Source organism: Anser brachyrhynchus (assembly GCF_964034855.1).
Source record: "Anser brachyrhynchus genome assembly, chromosome: 15".
NCBI lineage: Eukaryota > Metazoa > Chordata > Aves > Anseriformes > Anatidae > Anser > Anser brachyrhynchus.
This window is the reverse complement of record NC_137733.1, coordinates 10498195-10513328: the sequence shown is the minus strand read 5'-3', so window position 1 is coordinate 10513328 and position 15134 is coordinate 10498195. Positions and strand designations below refer to the sequence as shown.

The window sequence follows — 15134 nt, the reverse complement described above, 5'->3', positions numbered from 1 at the left end:
CTCCAGCAGGGCTTGGGGATCACCTCTCGCTGAGGGGGACTCCCGCCCCGCTCCCCGACTCCCGCTGCCCCTCACACCACCGGGCCGTGCCCGAGGCAGGGCTGCCCGGCGACGGCCACCTCTCTCTCCCCGCCGGCGGTGGCGCTGGGGAGCGCCGTGTCCCGCCGGGCACGGGAGCACTTCCCGCGCCGTGCCGTGCTGTTCCGGGGCGGGGGAGAAGGCGGAAGCGGTGTGGGGCTGGTGCCGGTGCCGGCGGAGGGCCCTGGGCTGCTCCCTGATGGTGTGTGGCGGCGGCGGCCGGCCCCAGGCGCGCTCGCTTCCAGCTCGGTATGGCGACGGCGGCGGCGGGGGGAGCCGCCCAGGAGAAGCAGCTCGCTCCGACCCTGCTCAGTTTCTTCATCTACAACCCCAAGCTGGGGCCCAAAGAGGGAGAGGTACCGGAGGGAGGGACGCCGCGGCTCGGGGCTGCGGGGCGAGAAGGGTTTGGGGGCCCTCCGGTGCTGTCCCGGCCCTGGGGCGGCTGTCGGGGCTCGGCTGCCCCTCTGTGAGGCCCTGGGGGCCGCGGGATTACCGCTTCCCCTGGCTCCTGCGGCAGCCTTCCTCTGGCCATGTCCTGCTTCAGGCAAAGCAGTAACCAAGGTGTTGTCAGTGGTAGCATGTAAAATATTGCAGGTGGTCTGTTAAGTACTGTGTTTTACTGATGTGGTAACTTCTTCTAAAATACTTCTTTCAATCGCTATAATCTGGTAAAAAACCTCAGTCATTAATTTAGCTAAATCTAAGCTATTGCTAGTTAGCACTAGCATCACAGTGCTCATGCCACTGTGATTTTTGATTTTAATAAGCCAGAATCTGTATTTTTAGATAATAACGCATTGTACGATTTGTGTGATAGCCTGTAGTTTTAGTAGTGCTTTTGCGCAGGGCTGTGCCTGTACTTACTTATTAGTGACTGACGGGGCGGACTGCACCCTCAATGAGTCCGTGGATGGCTTGAAGCTGGGGGGAAGCCGTTGATGTGCTGGAGGGCAGGGCTGCTGCTTGGAGGGACCCTCAGCGAGCTGGGGAAACAGCTACCAGAAACCTCACGAAGTTCAACAAAAGCAAATGCAAAGCCCTGCATATGGGACAAAACAATCTCACGCAGCATGGGCTGGCTGGTTAGAAAGCAGCTTTGCAGAACAGGACCAGGGAGTCCTAGTGAACAACAGGTTGTACATGAATCAGCAGTGTGCCCTTGTGGTAGTGAAAACCAACAGCATCCCAGGCTGTGTGAGTGAGAGTGTATTAGCAGGTCAAGAGAAGTGGTTGCTTCCCTCTGTTTGTGGGCACTGTGGTCCCCTGGGGCTTCCCAGGGTAGGAAAAACACTGACAGACTGAAGCAGGTCTAGCGGAGAGTCCCTGTTGGTCAGGAGGCTGCAGTACCTGATGTGTCAGGAAACCCTTAGAGAACTGGGTGTGTGCAGTCTGAAAAGCAGAACGTGTTGGAAGGGGGTCTTGTGGCTGTCTTCACCTGCCTGAGGGGCCATTATAGAGAGAACGGAGCCAGGTTCTTCTTGAAGATGCACAGTGAAAGGCTAAGAAGCAATGGAAGACATTGCAGCAAGGGAAATTCTGATGAGATAAAATAATTTCTTCATGTTGAAGTGGTCAAACACCAGAACAGGGCCCAGAAAGTCTGTGCAGTCTTCAGCCTTGGAGATACTCAGAACTTGACTGGACAGGGCCCTGAGCAATCCGAGCTAGCTTTCAAGCTGGCCATGCTTTGATCTGGCTTCGAAGCTATCCTTGCTTTGAACTAGCTGTGAAGTAGTTATGGCCTGTTATTTCAGTAGCCTTGGAAATATAAACCATTTTGAAATGTCTTGGGATGACTGCTTAAGTATGCTTAAATATGACTTTTAGCCATTATTACAGACGCCTATTTAGGTACAAGATAAAATTCTGCCTAAAAGACTGTGATTGAAGTTAAAGAATACTTAGATCATGTTCTGATTGTTTTTAAACTTTGATTCTGTTAAAATGCATTTTGCTTTGATTCTTTTAAATTTTAGGAAGAAAAGAAGATTCTCTTCTATCACCCAAATGAAGTAGAAAAGAATGAAAAAATTAGAAATGTGGGACTGTGTGAAGCTATAGTACAGTTCACAAGGTATAAAGTCTGACCGCGTAACTCATTGTATTAGCACAGACAAAATGCTTAAAATTTCCCAATCATATGTTTTCTTTTTGTGTGTGTATATAAATATCTATATCTACATAAATGTTTTCTTTCTAGGACCTTTAGTCCAACAAAACCTGCAAAATCCCTACATACACAGAAGAATAGACAATTTTTCCATGAACCTGAAGAGAATTTCTGGATGGTCATGGTACTTATGCATATGATATGCATATTTCTAAAACATCATATCAGAATGTTCTCAATGCATTCTGCATTGTCTAATGCCAGCCTGTTCCACCTTCTAGGTTGTACGAAACCCCATAATAGAAAAACACAAAGATGGAAAACCAGTCTATGAATATCAGGAAGAAGAATTACTGGTAATACTGAACTCTTCCCTCTCCCCCTTTTTAAATAAGTTATATTGCATTTTAAGAGTAACACAGAAATACCTTAGTTTGATTCTTCTTGAACTGCTGCCAAATTGACTTAAAATATGCATATAGCCATAAATGGAAAAAAAGCAAAGTAGTTTTCAATACAGTTTAGAGAAGACAGCAAGATAGGGAGTTATCCAAATGGCAGTTCAAGATCACCTAATAAACGTCAGTGAAATGCACAGCTGTGAGTCTTTTTTTTCTTGGAATAGGCAAATATTTCTTAGGATCTGTTTATTTAATAGGTTTCCTGTAAGATTCTGAAATGTAGCTTTATTAGGTTTAAGTACATGTTCCACAACTTTAAGACTACTAGTAATCTTTACTAATAAGCTGGAAAGCCAAACGGCTCAAACCTATCATGGGATTTCTTGTCCAGACTGCAGTATCTTTACACCACTTTAATTGTATGCAGGAAAGGTATTTGGTCAGCTGGAATAATGTGTAAAGAGGTGGTTGTTTATGCTGCCTCTGTTCATCACAGTATGCATACTAATGCTGTTCCTTATTTAGTCCTGTGAAAAATATTGGTGTTGTCACTATTTCATCCAACAATAAAAGTCTTTTTTTCATTAAGATTGTAGTCCAGTAACAACTTGCTATGATGTCCCACCTCCTTTAGCCTTTGAATGTGAAGAAGAGAATAATGGTCTGAAATAGGTTCATTTTAATTGACCACTGGCCTTAGGGAAATACACTATTTGTAACTGATACCTTGTGCTTGAGTTAGTAACATTTGGTATTAAATTTAAGGGGGGGAAAGGACTCCCTTTGAAATAGTACCTTATATGTATGAAGAAACCTCTAGATGTTGACTGAAAATGCTATTTAACTTTTCAGAGACCAACTTCTCTAATTTGTGCACGTGCCTGCTCTTTGAGTGTTCATTACATGTAGCTCAGCCAAAATATTTGAAATACTGCCTCTGCTTATACTAATGCCTTGCTCTTTTTTTCTGCAGGATAAGGTCTATAGTTCGGTCCTGCAGCAGTGCTACAGCATGTACAAGGTAGAGTTAATAATACAGAGGCTCTACTTCTGGGCAGAGAAAGAGATCCTTATGGTACCATTTGGATGTGCAAGCTCATCATTGCTTTGAGATGCTTGTCTCATTGCTGTTGGCTGCAGTAATAACTCTTAATAACTATTCCTGAAGCTGTAATAGTGGTGATGGAAGAGAAAAAATAAAGCTGTTGCAGTTGCCAGTGTTAGTTCATTAGCTTACAGTAAAAATAAGAGCCTTCTAATTTCCATGAAGTCCAGATTTCTTCTTTCGTGGACGGTTCTGACACTAAGCACTTGCTTTTGATGTTTATATTATCTGTTGGAGAAACAATACTGAATAAAGGCCATTAAAATGTCTTTTAGAAAATAATGAATTAAGATGTTTAAGCAACACAGATAAATAACTTCTCTACTAATGGAGAATTTATTTTCCTTCTCTAATTCTGACCACGCTGCCATGTATACCTGGAGTCTGCAAATCTGAGAGAGGATCTTTCAATAAGGGAGGGGTAAATTTAGATCTATGCAGAGCTGTAGTACTGAGGAACAGAAGCTGTATTATAATCTAGCTATATTCATATATGAGTTACGTGAAATTAATGTAACTACACAATTATCTGACTGACTTCTTTTAACCACTAGCTTTTCAATGGCACGTTTGTGAAAGCCATGGAAGATGGAGGTGTAAAAGTTCTAAAGGAAAGACTAGAGAAATTCTTCCATCGGGTAAGACTTTATTTTTCAGGCACATACAGTGTGATTCTACATTGGAAATAAAAAGTAAAAATTTTCTCTACGTGGCTTCAGTGTAACTCTAAAACATGAGCAGTGGAAAAGATGTAGCAACAATACAAAAAGCCTAGTTACTTGTTCTTTCCAAATACTTCCTGCTTCCTACTAACATGGTAGATTCTTTAAAGGAGTTGAACCACAAACAGAGTTATAGCTTGATAGAAGAGTTTTCTTATTGAATATTTTTTTCTGATGGAATCATGTTCATTCTTTGGAAATTCTGCATTAATGTTTGAAATGGTTCATGGGATAATCATTTGTGTAGACCTATTCGAGAAACTGTTAAAGAATGATTCAAGTTGGAAAGAACCTGGAGAGGCTATCCAGTTCAACCACCTGCTCAAAGTAGGGTAACATTGAATTCAAATTAGATTGCATGTGGCTTTGGCTGGTTGACTCTTGAAAGTATCTAGGGTTGGAGTTTCCACAACCTCCATGCACAGACATTGAAGTTCCATAGCACAGTGAAGTAACTGGTAGTTGTGACTTTTAACTATATTTTTTTTCCTGTGTGGGATCAATAGTCATGCCTGATAAGGTTTCAGGAAATAAACCTTGTTTATAACTTGTCTTCAGTATTTAACTTCAATTTTGAACAGCAAATGTTTTAGTAAAAGGATGGAAAGCAAACTCTATTTCTGAGCAGGAAGTAAATCAAATATTTTCATCTAACTCATGTAAAGTAGTCACATCTAGCAAAAGTTTGAGTTCCTACATTAAAAGTTTAATCAAGCTGATTTCAGAAGATAGCAGCCGAGTGTCTGTCTGCCCCCATTCTTCTCATTTGCATGGAAAGAAATGGAGGGTTACTGTCAGCAGTTAGTTCTCTTGTTGCAGAGATTTGAATATTGATATCTCTGATAATGATAGAGTGTAGACACTGTATACTGATGTTTAAAATTTTTCTCTTAGCAACTTTTAAGAAAAAAGTGTAAAAAAAAAAAGTACAATTCAAACTGATTTTAGGATAGGCTTCTTTTTGTTTTTTGTTTTGTTTTTCTTAGTTTTGGATTTTTCTGTTTGCATGTTTGTTTCTTGTAAGGCTGTCATAGGCCCCAGAATGAACCCTGTTGGCACAAGGAGTATTTGTTTGATTTGCTGGTGTATACTTTTGCTTAGACTGCATTCAAAAATACAGCATGGCAGAAGGGGAAGTAATAAATAATCTTTAAAACATTAGTTTTCCTTTCAAGCTCCTAGTGAAGATAAAACAGTAGTCATTGAGATTAGTATAACAAACAAATCCAAGGAAAAGTTGTTTCTCTTTTTTGCTGGGGAATTAGAAATGCTTAGAAAGTTTGGTGATGCAAATTACTGTATTGTAACCCTATTGAATGAATTGGTTACGTGCTGATGGCAGGTTTGGTCTGCATTGAAACTGTGAAAGGAAATGAGACTTAGATTATAAACTGTGACAGAGACCTGTCATACTGTCTGTAGCTACCATGGAATATGTAAATGTGAACAAGCATACGCATTTCTAAATGGAATGAGAACAAGCTCTAATTTTTAAGCTAATAAAATTATTCTGCAAAGCTGAAGATTGATCTGAGCAGTTCAATATCTGTGCTTGGTTGAATGCAGATTTTTTTTTACTAGGTAGACAAAGATTTTTGTAATGACTTGATAACAACTTGCTTTAGCTATGCTGTTTTGTGTGTATGAAACTAATTTTTGTTGACTGTTTCCTACTAATCTAGTACGGTGGTAATGTATGCAGTGCTGAGTAGTGAACTTCAAAAATGGGGGTTATTTTATAGCTTGGTTTTTGGTAATGTGAAATGACTGTAGAGGGAGCCACTGGATAACTCATCTTTCACAGACCAGGGTGTCTGATAGTGTGTTTAAAATCTATTGGTAAAGCTTATGATCTATCAGGAAAGAGAATAATAAAAATTTTCTTTTGCACATTGCAAGCCAATGTATTTATCTAATATTTCAGTGAAAATATTTCATAGAATTATTCTGTAATTCTATGATCTAATATTTCTACAGAGTTACTTCTGAAATTAAATAGTAGTATGATGGGCTGTGTGTTCTTGTCCTCTCCAAGGATCTTGAGCTAGCCTTAAAAGCTGTTGTCCCTGATTAAATAGTAGTAAATTGACATCTGGATCACATTGATACATTAAGGAGTACTTCAGGCAAACAGGACTATAAGGGATTTTTTGGATCGTTAGTCTAGATTACAGGGAATTAGACTCAAATTTGTCATTTAAATGTACACATCGGAAATTTTCTGAATTCTAAAAACAACTGTCATTATCCTCTTAGTACTTGCAGACACTGCACTTACAATCTTGCGATCTGCTGGACGTATTTTGTGGAATCAGCTTCTTTCCACTGGATAAAATGACTTACTTGAAAATTCAGTCATTTATTAATAGGATGGAAGAAAGCTTGAACATAGTCAAATATACTGCATTTCTCTACAATGATCAGCTTATCTGGTAGGTACTAAGATAATTTCTTTTATGTGTTTTTAAATTATCATCCTATAAATAAGTGCCATAATAGCAAAGCTGAATCAGTGGACAAGGTGCATGAAAATGCAAAAACAGAATGCTAGAAAGAGTGATGTGGAAGAAAGTCTTTGATCTTTGGCCTTAAAAATCTCTAAGCTGTACCAAATTATTATTTCCAAGTAGCCCTAAGGAGCAGCTATAAGCCTGTTCTTGTAGTTCTATTTTATGTCTCCTAAAATCAATGAATCTCTCCATGCCCGCAATAATTTTAGGTCTTTGCAGTTCTACCAAATATTGATTGGACTTCTATGTGAGTCTTGTTCCTACTAAACTGCTTAAGGTGAAGTCTCTGGAAGTTTTGAGCTATCATCTCTGCTCTTAAACTAGGTAGTAATATGGCAAGTAGATTCAAAAGTTATTGGGGAAGGAATGTGAGTCTTTTATTAACCTAGCTTCCAGAGCAAACAAAGCAAAAGTCCCGATTTATAGATCTGTATTTAGTTTTGCAGGGGCAACTAAAGTAATAAGCCTTGAAAAAGCATGTTTGATACTTAGTTATTCTTTAATACGTCCCAGCCCTCATTGTGAAAAATACTGCAGGAAGCATTTTTTATTTTTTTTTTTAACAAAGACAAGTATTTAAGTTTGCAAAATCAATGCTAACTTAACTTTTCAGCTAATCTAGGGGGTATTTACTGACATGACACAGTTGTTCAGGGCATACTGCTTCATTTGCAGCTAAACATTTTATTTTTCAAAGGGTGTGAGGAAATCATAAGAGAATTGCACTGTGTTTCAGATGAGAAATCTTGTGTTGTTTTTTTTTTTTGAAAGAATTTTTTTAAAAAATCCCACTACTTTGTACTTACACTATGTAATTATGACATCAAATATGAGTTAGTAGCAGGAGATACGACTTCTATTTTACAGCAAACTTGGATGTTAGTTTGTTTCCTAAATACAAACCACATCTTATTAAAAATGAATATTCTGGGACAATCTACTGAGACGCTGAAATGTTGCTACCCTAGTTTTATGCGTGCTTTGCTGCCTGGGTTGTGGTTGGGGGAAAATGTGTGACTTGAGCACTGCAAGACAAACAGCACTTGCATTTTTATCTCTACTTGATGTTCTAGGAGTGGACTGGAACAAGATGACATGAGAATTTTGTATAAATATCTCACAACATCTCTGTTTCCAAGACACATGGAGCCTGAGGTATCATAGTGGGAGTGTTTGTTCTTTTTCCTTCTGTCTATTTTGTAATGCTAAAGCCTAAAATACCAAAGAGAAGCATCTCTTTTCCCCTACCCACCTTAAAATTCAGTTTAGGAATGCCTGAGATTTATTGCTTTGGGGGCATTCTACTAAACTCAGTAATGTTTGTACCTATCACTTACAGTATGAATTCTGCTGATGATTTGAATAAGGGATGCTGATAGGGAATTTCCTAAATGTTGATACCTGATGACTCCTTATAGCACCAGTGGAGACCTGCTCAAGCTTAAAAGTGAATGCTCTGCGTGTTCTTAACTGTAACCTTCGCAAAAGCCTACAGTGTTTGAGGCAGAGCTGGGTATAGCTGAATCTCTTATGAGTAGTGGACAGTGGGATCAAAATAAGCTTGCTCCTCTTCCAATATACTTCTGTTATAATGGGAAAAGGGCATTTTAATGGAAGCGTTATTTTAAAACAATATTATTTAAAAACGTATGCGTTTGGGTCTGTTAAAGATGTGCAATGTTAGTGATCAAAGTCGTGGAAGCTTTTAAAGTAATTGAGTAAATTGTGTGTGGTTTTCCAGTTAATAAAGTGTTGCTCAAATACACCAATTTTGATATACAACACTGTAGAAACTCCTTAAGCTGCACAAATACCTAGTAATTGGCCTCTGAGTCTTTGTCTAGCAGCTCAGTGCTTGATGAATAGAACTTTCACACTGCTTGAGGTGAATTTCAGAAGTCATCGAGCCTTATTGACAGGACTTTTTCTTTTCCTGTAACTGAATCAAGCGAGCTTCTATAGCTTTTAGTGAGCTTTACAAAAAGAAGACATTTGATTTAGGGTGTTTGTTTCAGTCTTCCATGGATTAGCATATGAAGCTGGAGAGGGGAAAGCTTATTGTTCCCTGAATTTAAAAAAATGTATTTGTAGCTATTTAATTAGCTGCTACATGATGTTCACAAACAAAAGGGGAAACCCTAGGTTTGATTTGAGCTTTTGCACCTTAGGATATGAATTTTGATGATAAAAATAGCAAGGGATCTCATTCCCAGAGATGACTATGGCAACATAGGTAACATTTGCGGTGCTAACAGTTTGAATTGATTCTCACTATAACTAACAACAAAACAGAGAGAATAGTGCAGAATGTCTTCTAAGAAGAAAAATCATGTAAACACAGAACTGTTTACTTCAGTGAGGATTTTTTGTGTGTGAGCTTAAGTGGCTGATGTAAATAACTACAGGTAGTAGATAGCGTGTGGCACAGCCTCCTAATGTGAAGTACAGGCTGTGCTTTGGCACAGCAAATTAAAAGTTAGGGCTCAGCTAATGTGTGTGTTGCTAATGTAGGACTTGACCACAGCAGACAGGGTGAACAGACCTGCCTTCCCTGTATGTCACTTTGAAGAATTCATTCAGATGTGTTTCATACCTGCATAATGAAGATACTTCCCTACTTCATAGTGCTGACCATACTCAGTATCGCAAACAAATCACATCAGCCTAATGGCTAAACAGAATGTGGAGTTCTTTAAGACCACATGGAGTTAGTTATCCTTTTCCCCACCCCCAGCAAAGCTCCAAAGTAATAAATGCAAAATCAGAATGTTCTGTTCTGTCAGCATCTCTATAGCTTTGTCTCCATCATGTTACACAAAGAGTATATATCTTCATGAGCATTATTTTCTGCAATAGTTTATATATAATATGATATAAAGACAGCCTACAAAAGAGTAATAGAAAATACCTCTAAGGTGTTTTTTTCTTGTGTTCTTTTTTGCTTCAGTTAGCAGGAAGAGATTCTCCAATACGTGCTGAAATGCCAGGAAATCTACAACATTATGGAAGGTAGCTCTTAATAACTGTTACCGTCTACTCCTTCTTCCCTCAAGGACAAAACGTTAGAGAGGAGTGAATTTATTTTTGGGTACATGTTCCACATGTAGTCCATTCCACAGGGTCACACAGTAGTCAGTATAATGTAAAACTTGACCTCTGAGGAAAAAAAAGAGGAAAATAAATATGCAGAAACAGTAATTAAGCCTTTTCTTCCCTACTGTTCTTAATGCACTGCATGAAAAGTTTTGGCAGTGCTCCAGACACTTCTTTTCAGTCAGGCACTTCAGACGAAGGTGCATGTATCTAGTGATTTATTTTTCCTCTGAACTCAGTATGTCAGAGGGGGGAGTTCTGCACTTAAGCAGCTGGGCAACATTTTGAATAATTGTGGGTTCAGACATCTTTCTTATAACCACTATAATTCCCTTTGCCTGATTTAGAGTATTGTGTTGTGATAGAAGCAGTGGCACATGTTTTCTTGCTTTTCCCCTCAAAGTTAAGTGCTTCTAATACATCACTGTTCTACGTAAAGCTAATCTGAATATACTGTTGGAAAGTGGAGGATGAATGCCTTCCCAGTAGCAACAAAAAAAGTTGTGTTTTTTTTTTAAAGTCACAACTTGGATGTGGAAGGAGTTTGGCTGTTGTTCACCTGACAGTCTGTGCAGTTTACTTCCTTATCATTTTTTACTCTGCTTTTCTGATCCTGTTTCTGTAGCTGGAACATATATGTAAGTAATACTTTGACAATAAGAGTGCTGAGATAATACATAAAGGAAAGGGTTCTGTGCCTATCTGGATAGCTGAAAACTTACTGTATGCAAATCCATTCATGCATGCAAGTAATTGCTAGTTTCAAAAACATCTGTTAAATAGGAAAAACTGAAATACAAGAATTCATCACATCTGACCTGTTAAATTATTTTATAGGTTTCTTACTGGACCCTTAAATCTTAATGATCCAGAAGCAAAATGCCGATTCCCCAAAATATTTGTTAACACTGATGACACTTATGAAGAGCTTCATTTAATTGTTTATAAGGTATTACATTTTTCTCTGCAATTATTCCTCAGAATTAGGAATCTATATACGAGAAGCCAATGATGTGAAATATTTGTGAACTGCATAAAGAGATGCATTGATAGGACCAGGTTAGAGCAAAGAGACAGAAAACTGTGGAATTTATAGCAGTAAGATTTAAAACCTGAATCTACATCTTCCTCTCTCGTATACCCTCCCCAAAACAAAGAAGTTTTATCAAAACAAAATGTCAGCCGTAGTAAGTTTACATGATTTCATACCTGGCTTTATATTGCATTAATCTGTGGGGAGAAAAAAATAATATTTTTTGTAATGAAATGCAATTCCTTGCAGACATATGTCCTTGCATAAAATGCACTTAGTAGCAAATTTTACGTTTCCCCTACAACTTAAACACTCTAAACTGGGCGGAATTTTAAAATCCTAACTATCCCATGTTACGGTAGATTGCAAAGAGATTGTCCTATTAAAGGGTAAGGATAATCACCTTTAAACTAGGTGATTATTTTATTATTATTATTTAACTGGTTTACCTATGTGTGACTTCACTGAGTTATTGTCAAATGACTTTGAGGTAGTTGAGGTAACCTGTTGTAAATGTTTTTTTGCTTTAACTTTTTTGTTCCAGGCCATGAGTGCAGCTGTCTGCTTTATGATTGATGGTAAGTACCTACTAGTATCACTTCTTCAGTGAGACACAGTTAGTACAAAATGCATACAACTTGTTTTGTTTTTGAAAATATTCGAGTTAATTTCTTATTTGAGACACTTCTTCATGAGTGCTTTTTATCAGTCTTTTGATTTTGTTCCAGTGGTATAGGTAATTCAATTTACATGATAAAATGACTAAATATTACTTAAAGTTAACCTTATGGATGATTTGGAAAGTGCACAGGTATAACTGAGAAGTTTGTCCCAGGACTCTCAAGGATGTTTAAAGAAAGCAACTACAGAAACTGTACCTTCTACTGTGGGAAGGGAATCTCATCTCTCCCCTTTCTTTACATGCCATGTAGCTTCAATTCCGCCTACACTGGAGTTTTGCCGTAAACTGGACAGCATTGTTGGGCCTCAACTTACTGTGTTAGCATCAGACATATGTGAACAATACAACATCAACAAGAGAATATCAGGGTTTGTACCATGTTTCTGTTGCAGTCCTGCTTTAGTTGGTTAAAAATTAGCTTTAATGAACTGCTTATAATGGTAATATGATTCCCAAACTTTGAAAGCATTGAGTAAATCGTATGTCTTAGGACGTTTATCTGCCTTTCTGCATCTTAAGCCTTTATAAAGTTCCTGTTGTTGCATATTCAGGTCTCCTTGAAATAATGACATACATGTTATTAATTTTGCAATGAATGTTTATCGTGTGGCTGAAGCCTTTTTCTTCTATGTGCATAACTGCTGCAGAAGAATCATGTAAATATTAAGATAATAAATCTCATTTATTGATCAAGATTCTCCCGCCTCACCCCGAAGATGTCAACAGACTTTTCAGATACAGCAGGTGGAACTTCTGGGTTTTGCTTTTTTCATATGTGAACTTGAGCTTGATCTATGGAGATGCACAGTTCTATGGATTACTGTGCTTCCAGAAATACATACAAGATGGTAAAAATGCAGACTGAACTGGTAGTTTCTGTCCATCCTTGCCATGTTGAAACAGAAATAACAGTTCCTGCAAAACTTTCAGTTTGTATTTTGCAACTTTTCTTGATCAAACAGGATCTCTTAATGTTCACAGATAGCCTTTGGGCAACTAGAACTTTTGAGTTTCTTTAAAATATCACTGGCTTTTTGCCCACCTCCTTTCTTTTGTTGATTTCGACTTCTGCTTTCCTAAACTGATATTTTCTGTAACATTAAAAATAGAGAATTTTCTTCTTCACACCAAGTAGATGCTGACACAGCTAGCTCTGTCTGAATGTTTCCTTAGACACATGTATCTACAGCTTGGACAGAGTGTATGTAACTCTTAAATCTGTTACAAATGCACACCATGTGTTTATCAGACAGCATGGATGTAAAACCTCTGGGCACATCAGGGCATAATGGGCTGCTCTTTGTGGCACTTATTTCAAGTGGAAGATGTAGCCTATAAACAGATGAGAGGGCTTTGAATAACCCATTTCTTCCTGGGGAAAGACCTAGAAGCATCCAGTGTAGTCTACCTTAAGGTAGCCTGCCTGAGTGTAGACTTTTCCATGGGACTGATGTTCTAGTCTTCCCTTCGTTATGTTGAGATACTCCCTTGGTCCGAAGTTCTTGTGCTCTCTTTAATTACCAATTCCTGGCAGGGAAACACTTACTTTGTCATAGTTTCTGCCTCATCTGTAGGGCAGGATGGGTGGTGTTTTTCTGTTGTTTTTTTTTTTTGTATTTAACTCCTGCAGGTTCAACTCTTATCCCATTTTCCAGTTCCTCCTCCAACTGTCCAATTCAAGAATTGTCTTTCATGCTGCATTAACCCAATAGAAAGGTAGTGAGAGCACAGGAAAGACAACTTTCTTGCTGTTGCTTTGGAGCCACAAGTCCGTGCAACATATTCGATGGATATCAAAAGTTTTATTTAAGATGCTGAAGCTAGGCTCCTTATCTTATGGGAATGATGCTACAAGGAAAAAGTTATAGATACTAGAATGACTTACGTTGAACAGGTTTTTTTGTTTTTCTTTTTGGAGTAACATATTTGTTAGTTATAATGCAAGCTTTAAACTTAAGTACTTTTATTCAGGATTACTGCTTCTCGGTGTGGCCACGTATGATAGGCGAGGAAAAAAATGATTTATTATTTTTCCATTTTGCAGAACTAAGGTAACAAAGGAAAAAAAATGAAAAAGCATGCTAATGCTTTAGAAAATTTGAAAAATATCTTAAAACTATAGCTTATTCTCCATATAAAAAGACTTATTTGTAGGTAGATTTGTTAATTGTGGAACCAAGAACTGCAGTCACATAAAACAACAAAAAATGAATTAAATCAAAGATAGGTGTGAGACTTAATTTTTATAGTGGTAGCATGCCAAATCAGCAGAATTGCAGGGTACAGAGTAGGATGCACTTGAAATTGTGCCAATCTACTAAATCATTAAACTTGGTGTTTTTTTTTCCCTGTCATCTGGGACTGGTTTTGGCTGCTTTATCTCTTTTAAAGTTTAATGCCGCAGTGTCCTGAAAACATGATACAGTTTCTTGACACTAATGCACTGGGGTGACAGAGACAAAGGGTATCTAGTTGTTTGCTAAGGTGACTGGTGTCATCACAGTATCTCCTTGACTCTGAATAATACATAGCCTGAAGTACCAATTGCTGTAGCCAGTTTTTGACAATCTAAATTTGTTGTGGCTTAAACCAAAATTACAGCTCTAAGTGACAGATTTTGTATTACCTTCATAAAAGAGGAAATGGAGGAGGATAACTGAGGGAGGAGTTTGAAAATAGTCTTGCCTGGGCCACACAAATGATGGTCAAAAACTAACTGTCTGGATCAAGGAAGAGTCCTTCCTTTTGACTTAACAAATAAAGATGTGAGTGAAAAATTCCTAAGTAGTCACGTTAAAGACCCATCTCCCTTCAAAGCAGACTGAGCTGACACAGCAAGGAAACAAAATTATGATGGAGGAAGAAATAGTTTATTAGAAAGATCTGAATAAAATACTGATGGAATGTGGGACCAGGCCCTTAGACTCTACTGTGTCTATTTCTTAGCAGCCTAAGAGGAGGAAAAACTGGTCTTGGAGGTTTTCTTTTTTTATTATTATTTTTATTTAAGTATTGAAATTAAGTTTGATCTTGCTGCAAGTCTTAATGTACTTGGTCTCTGCAATGTGAAAATAACCTCATGATGTCTCAGTAAGTTTTACACTTCTTAGTTAATAGATGTTTTCTGTGAGTCTTGTGCTTATAGAACGTTAGTACTTGCAAGTCACTTTTTTTTTTGAATCTTCCTAGGGCTGAGAAGGAGCCACAGTTTAAGTTTATCTATTTCAATCACATGAACCTTGCAGAGAAGAGTACTATTCACATGAGGAAAACACCCAGTGTATCACTTGCATCTGTACATCCTGACCTCATGAAGATTCTTGGTGACATCAACAGTGACTTCTCTAGGTAATGCTTAACTATTAAATAGCCTGTAACCCCTTCTGTCAAGTAGATTTTT

The 15134-nt window shown here is 38.2% G+C and overlaps 2 protein-coding genes across 5 annotated transcripts in view; one reads left to right on the top strand and one right to left on the bottom strand.

Annotated features, from left to right (window-relative positions):
- Positions 1-189: 189 nt before the first annotated feature.
- Positions 190-15134, top strand: part of CCZ1 (CCZ1 homolog, vacuolar protein trafficking and biogenesis associated) — a gene marked incomplete at its 3' end in the record, with an annotated part of 17585 nt that continues 2640 nt past the window's right edge. For both annotated transcript variants that reach the window (XM_080556637.1, XM_080556636.1), the window contains exons 1-13: positions 190-434; positions 2055-2152; positions 2279-2372; positions 2470-2544; positions 3563-3610; positions 4249-4332; positions 6673-6848; positions 8000-8081; positions 9874-9935; positions 10857-10968; positions 11597-11630; positions 11985-12102; positions 14924-15082. In XM_080556637.1, the coding sequence (XP_080412763.1) occupies positions 330-434; positions 2055-2152; positions 2279-2372; positions 2470-2544; positions 3563-3610; positions 4249-4332; positions 6673-6848; positions 8000-8081; positions 9874-9935; positions 10857-10968; positions 11597-11630; positions 11985-12102; positions 14924-15082 (1247 nt within the window). In that variant the 5' untranslated portion in view covers positions 190-329. The remainder of the gene's footprint in view (positions 435-2054; positions 2153-2278; positions 2373-2469; positions 2545-3562; positions 3611-4248; positions 4333-6672; positions 6849-7999; positions 8082-9873; positions 9936-10856; positions 10969-11596; positions 11631-11984; positions 12103-14923; positions 15083-15134) is intronic.
- RSPH10B (radial spoke head 10 homolog B) overlaps positions 9942-15134 on the bottom strand; it is a 25060-nt gene continuing 19867 nt past the window's right edge. For all 3 annotated transcript variants that reach the window (XR_013939650.1, XM_080556594.1, XM_080556596.1), the window contains one exon: positions 9942-10082. The gene's annotated coding sequence lies outside the window, so the exon portion shown is untranslated. The remainder of the gene's footprint in view (positions 10083-15134) is intronic.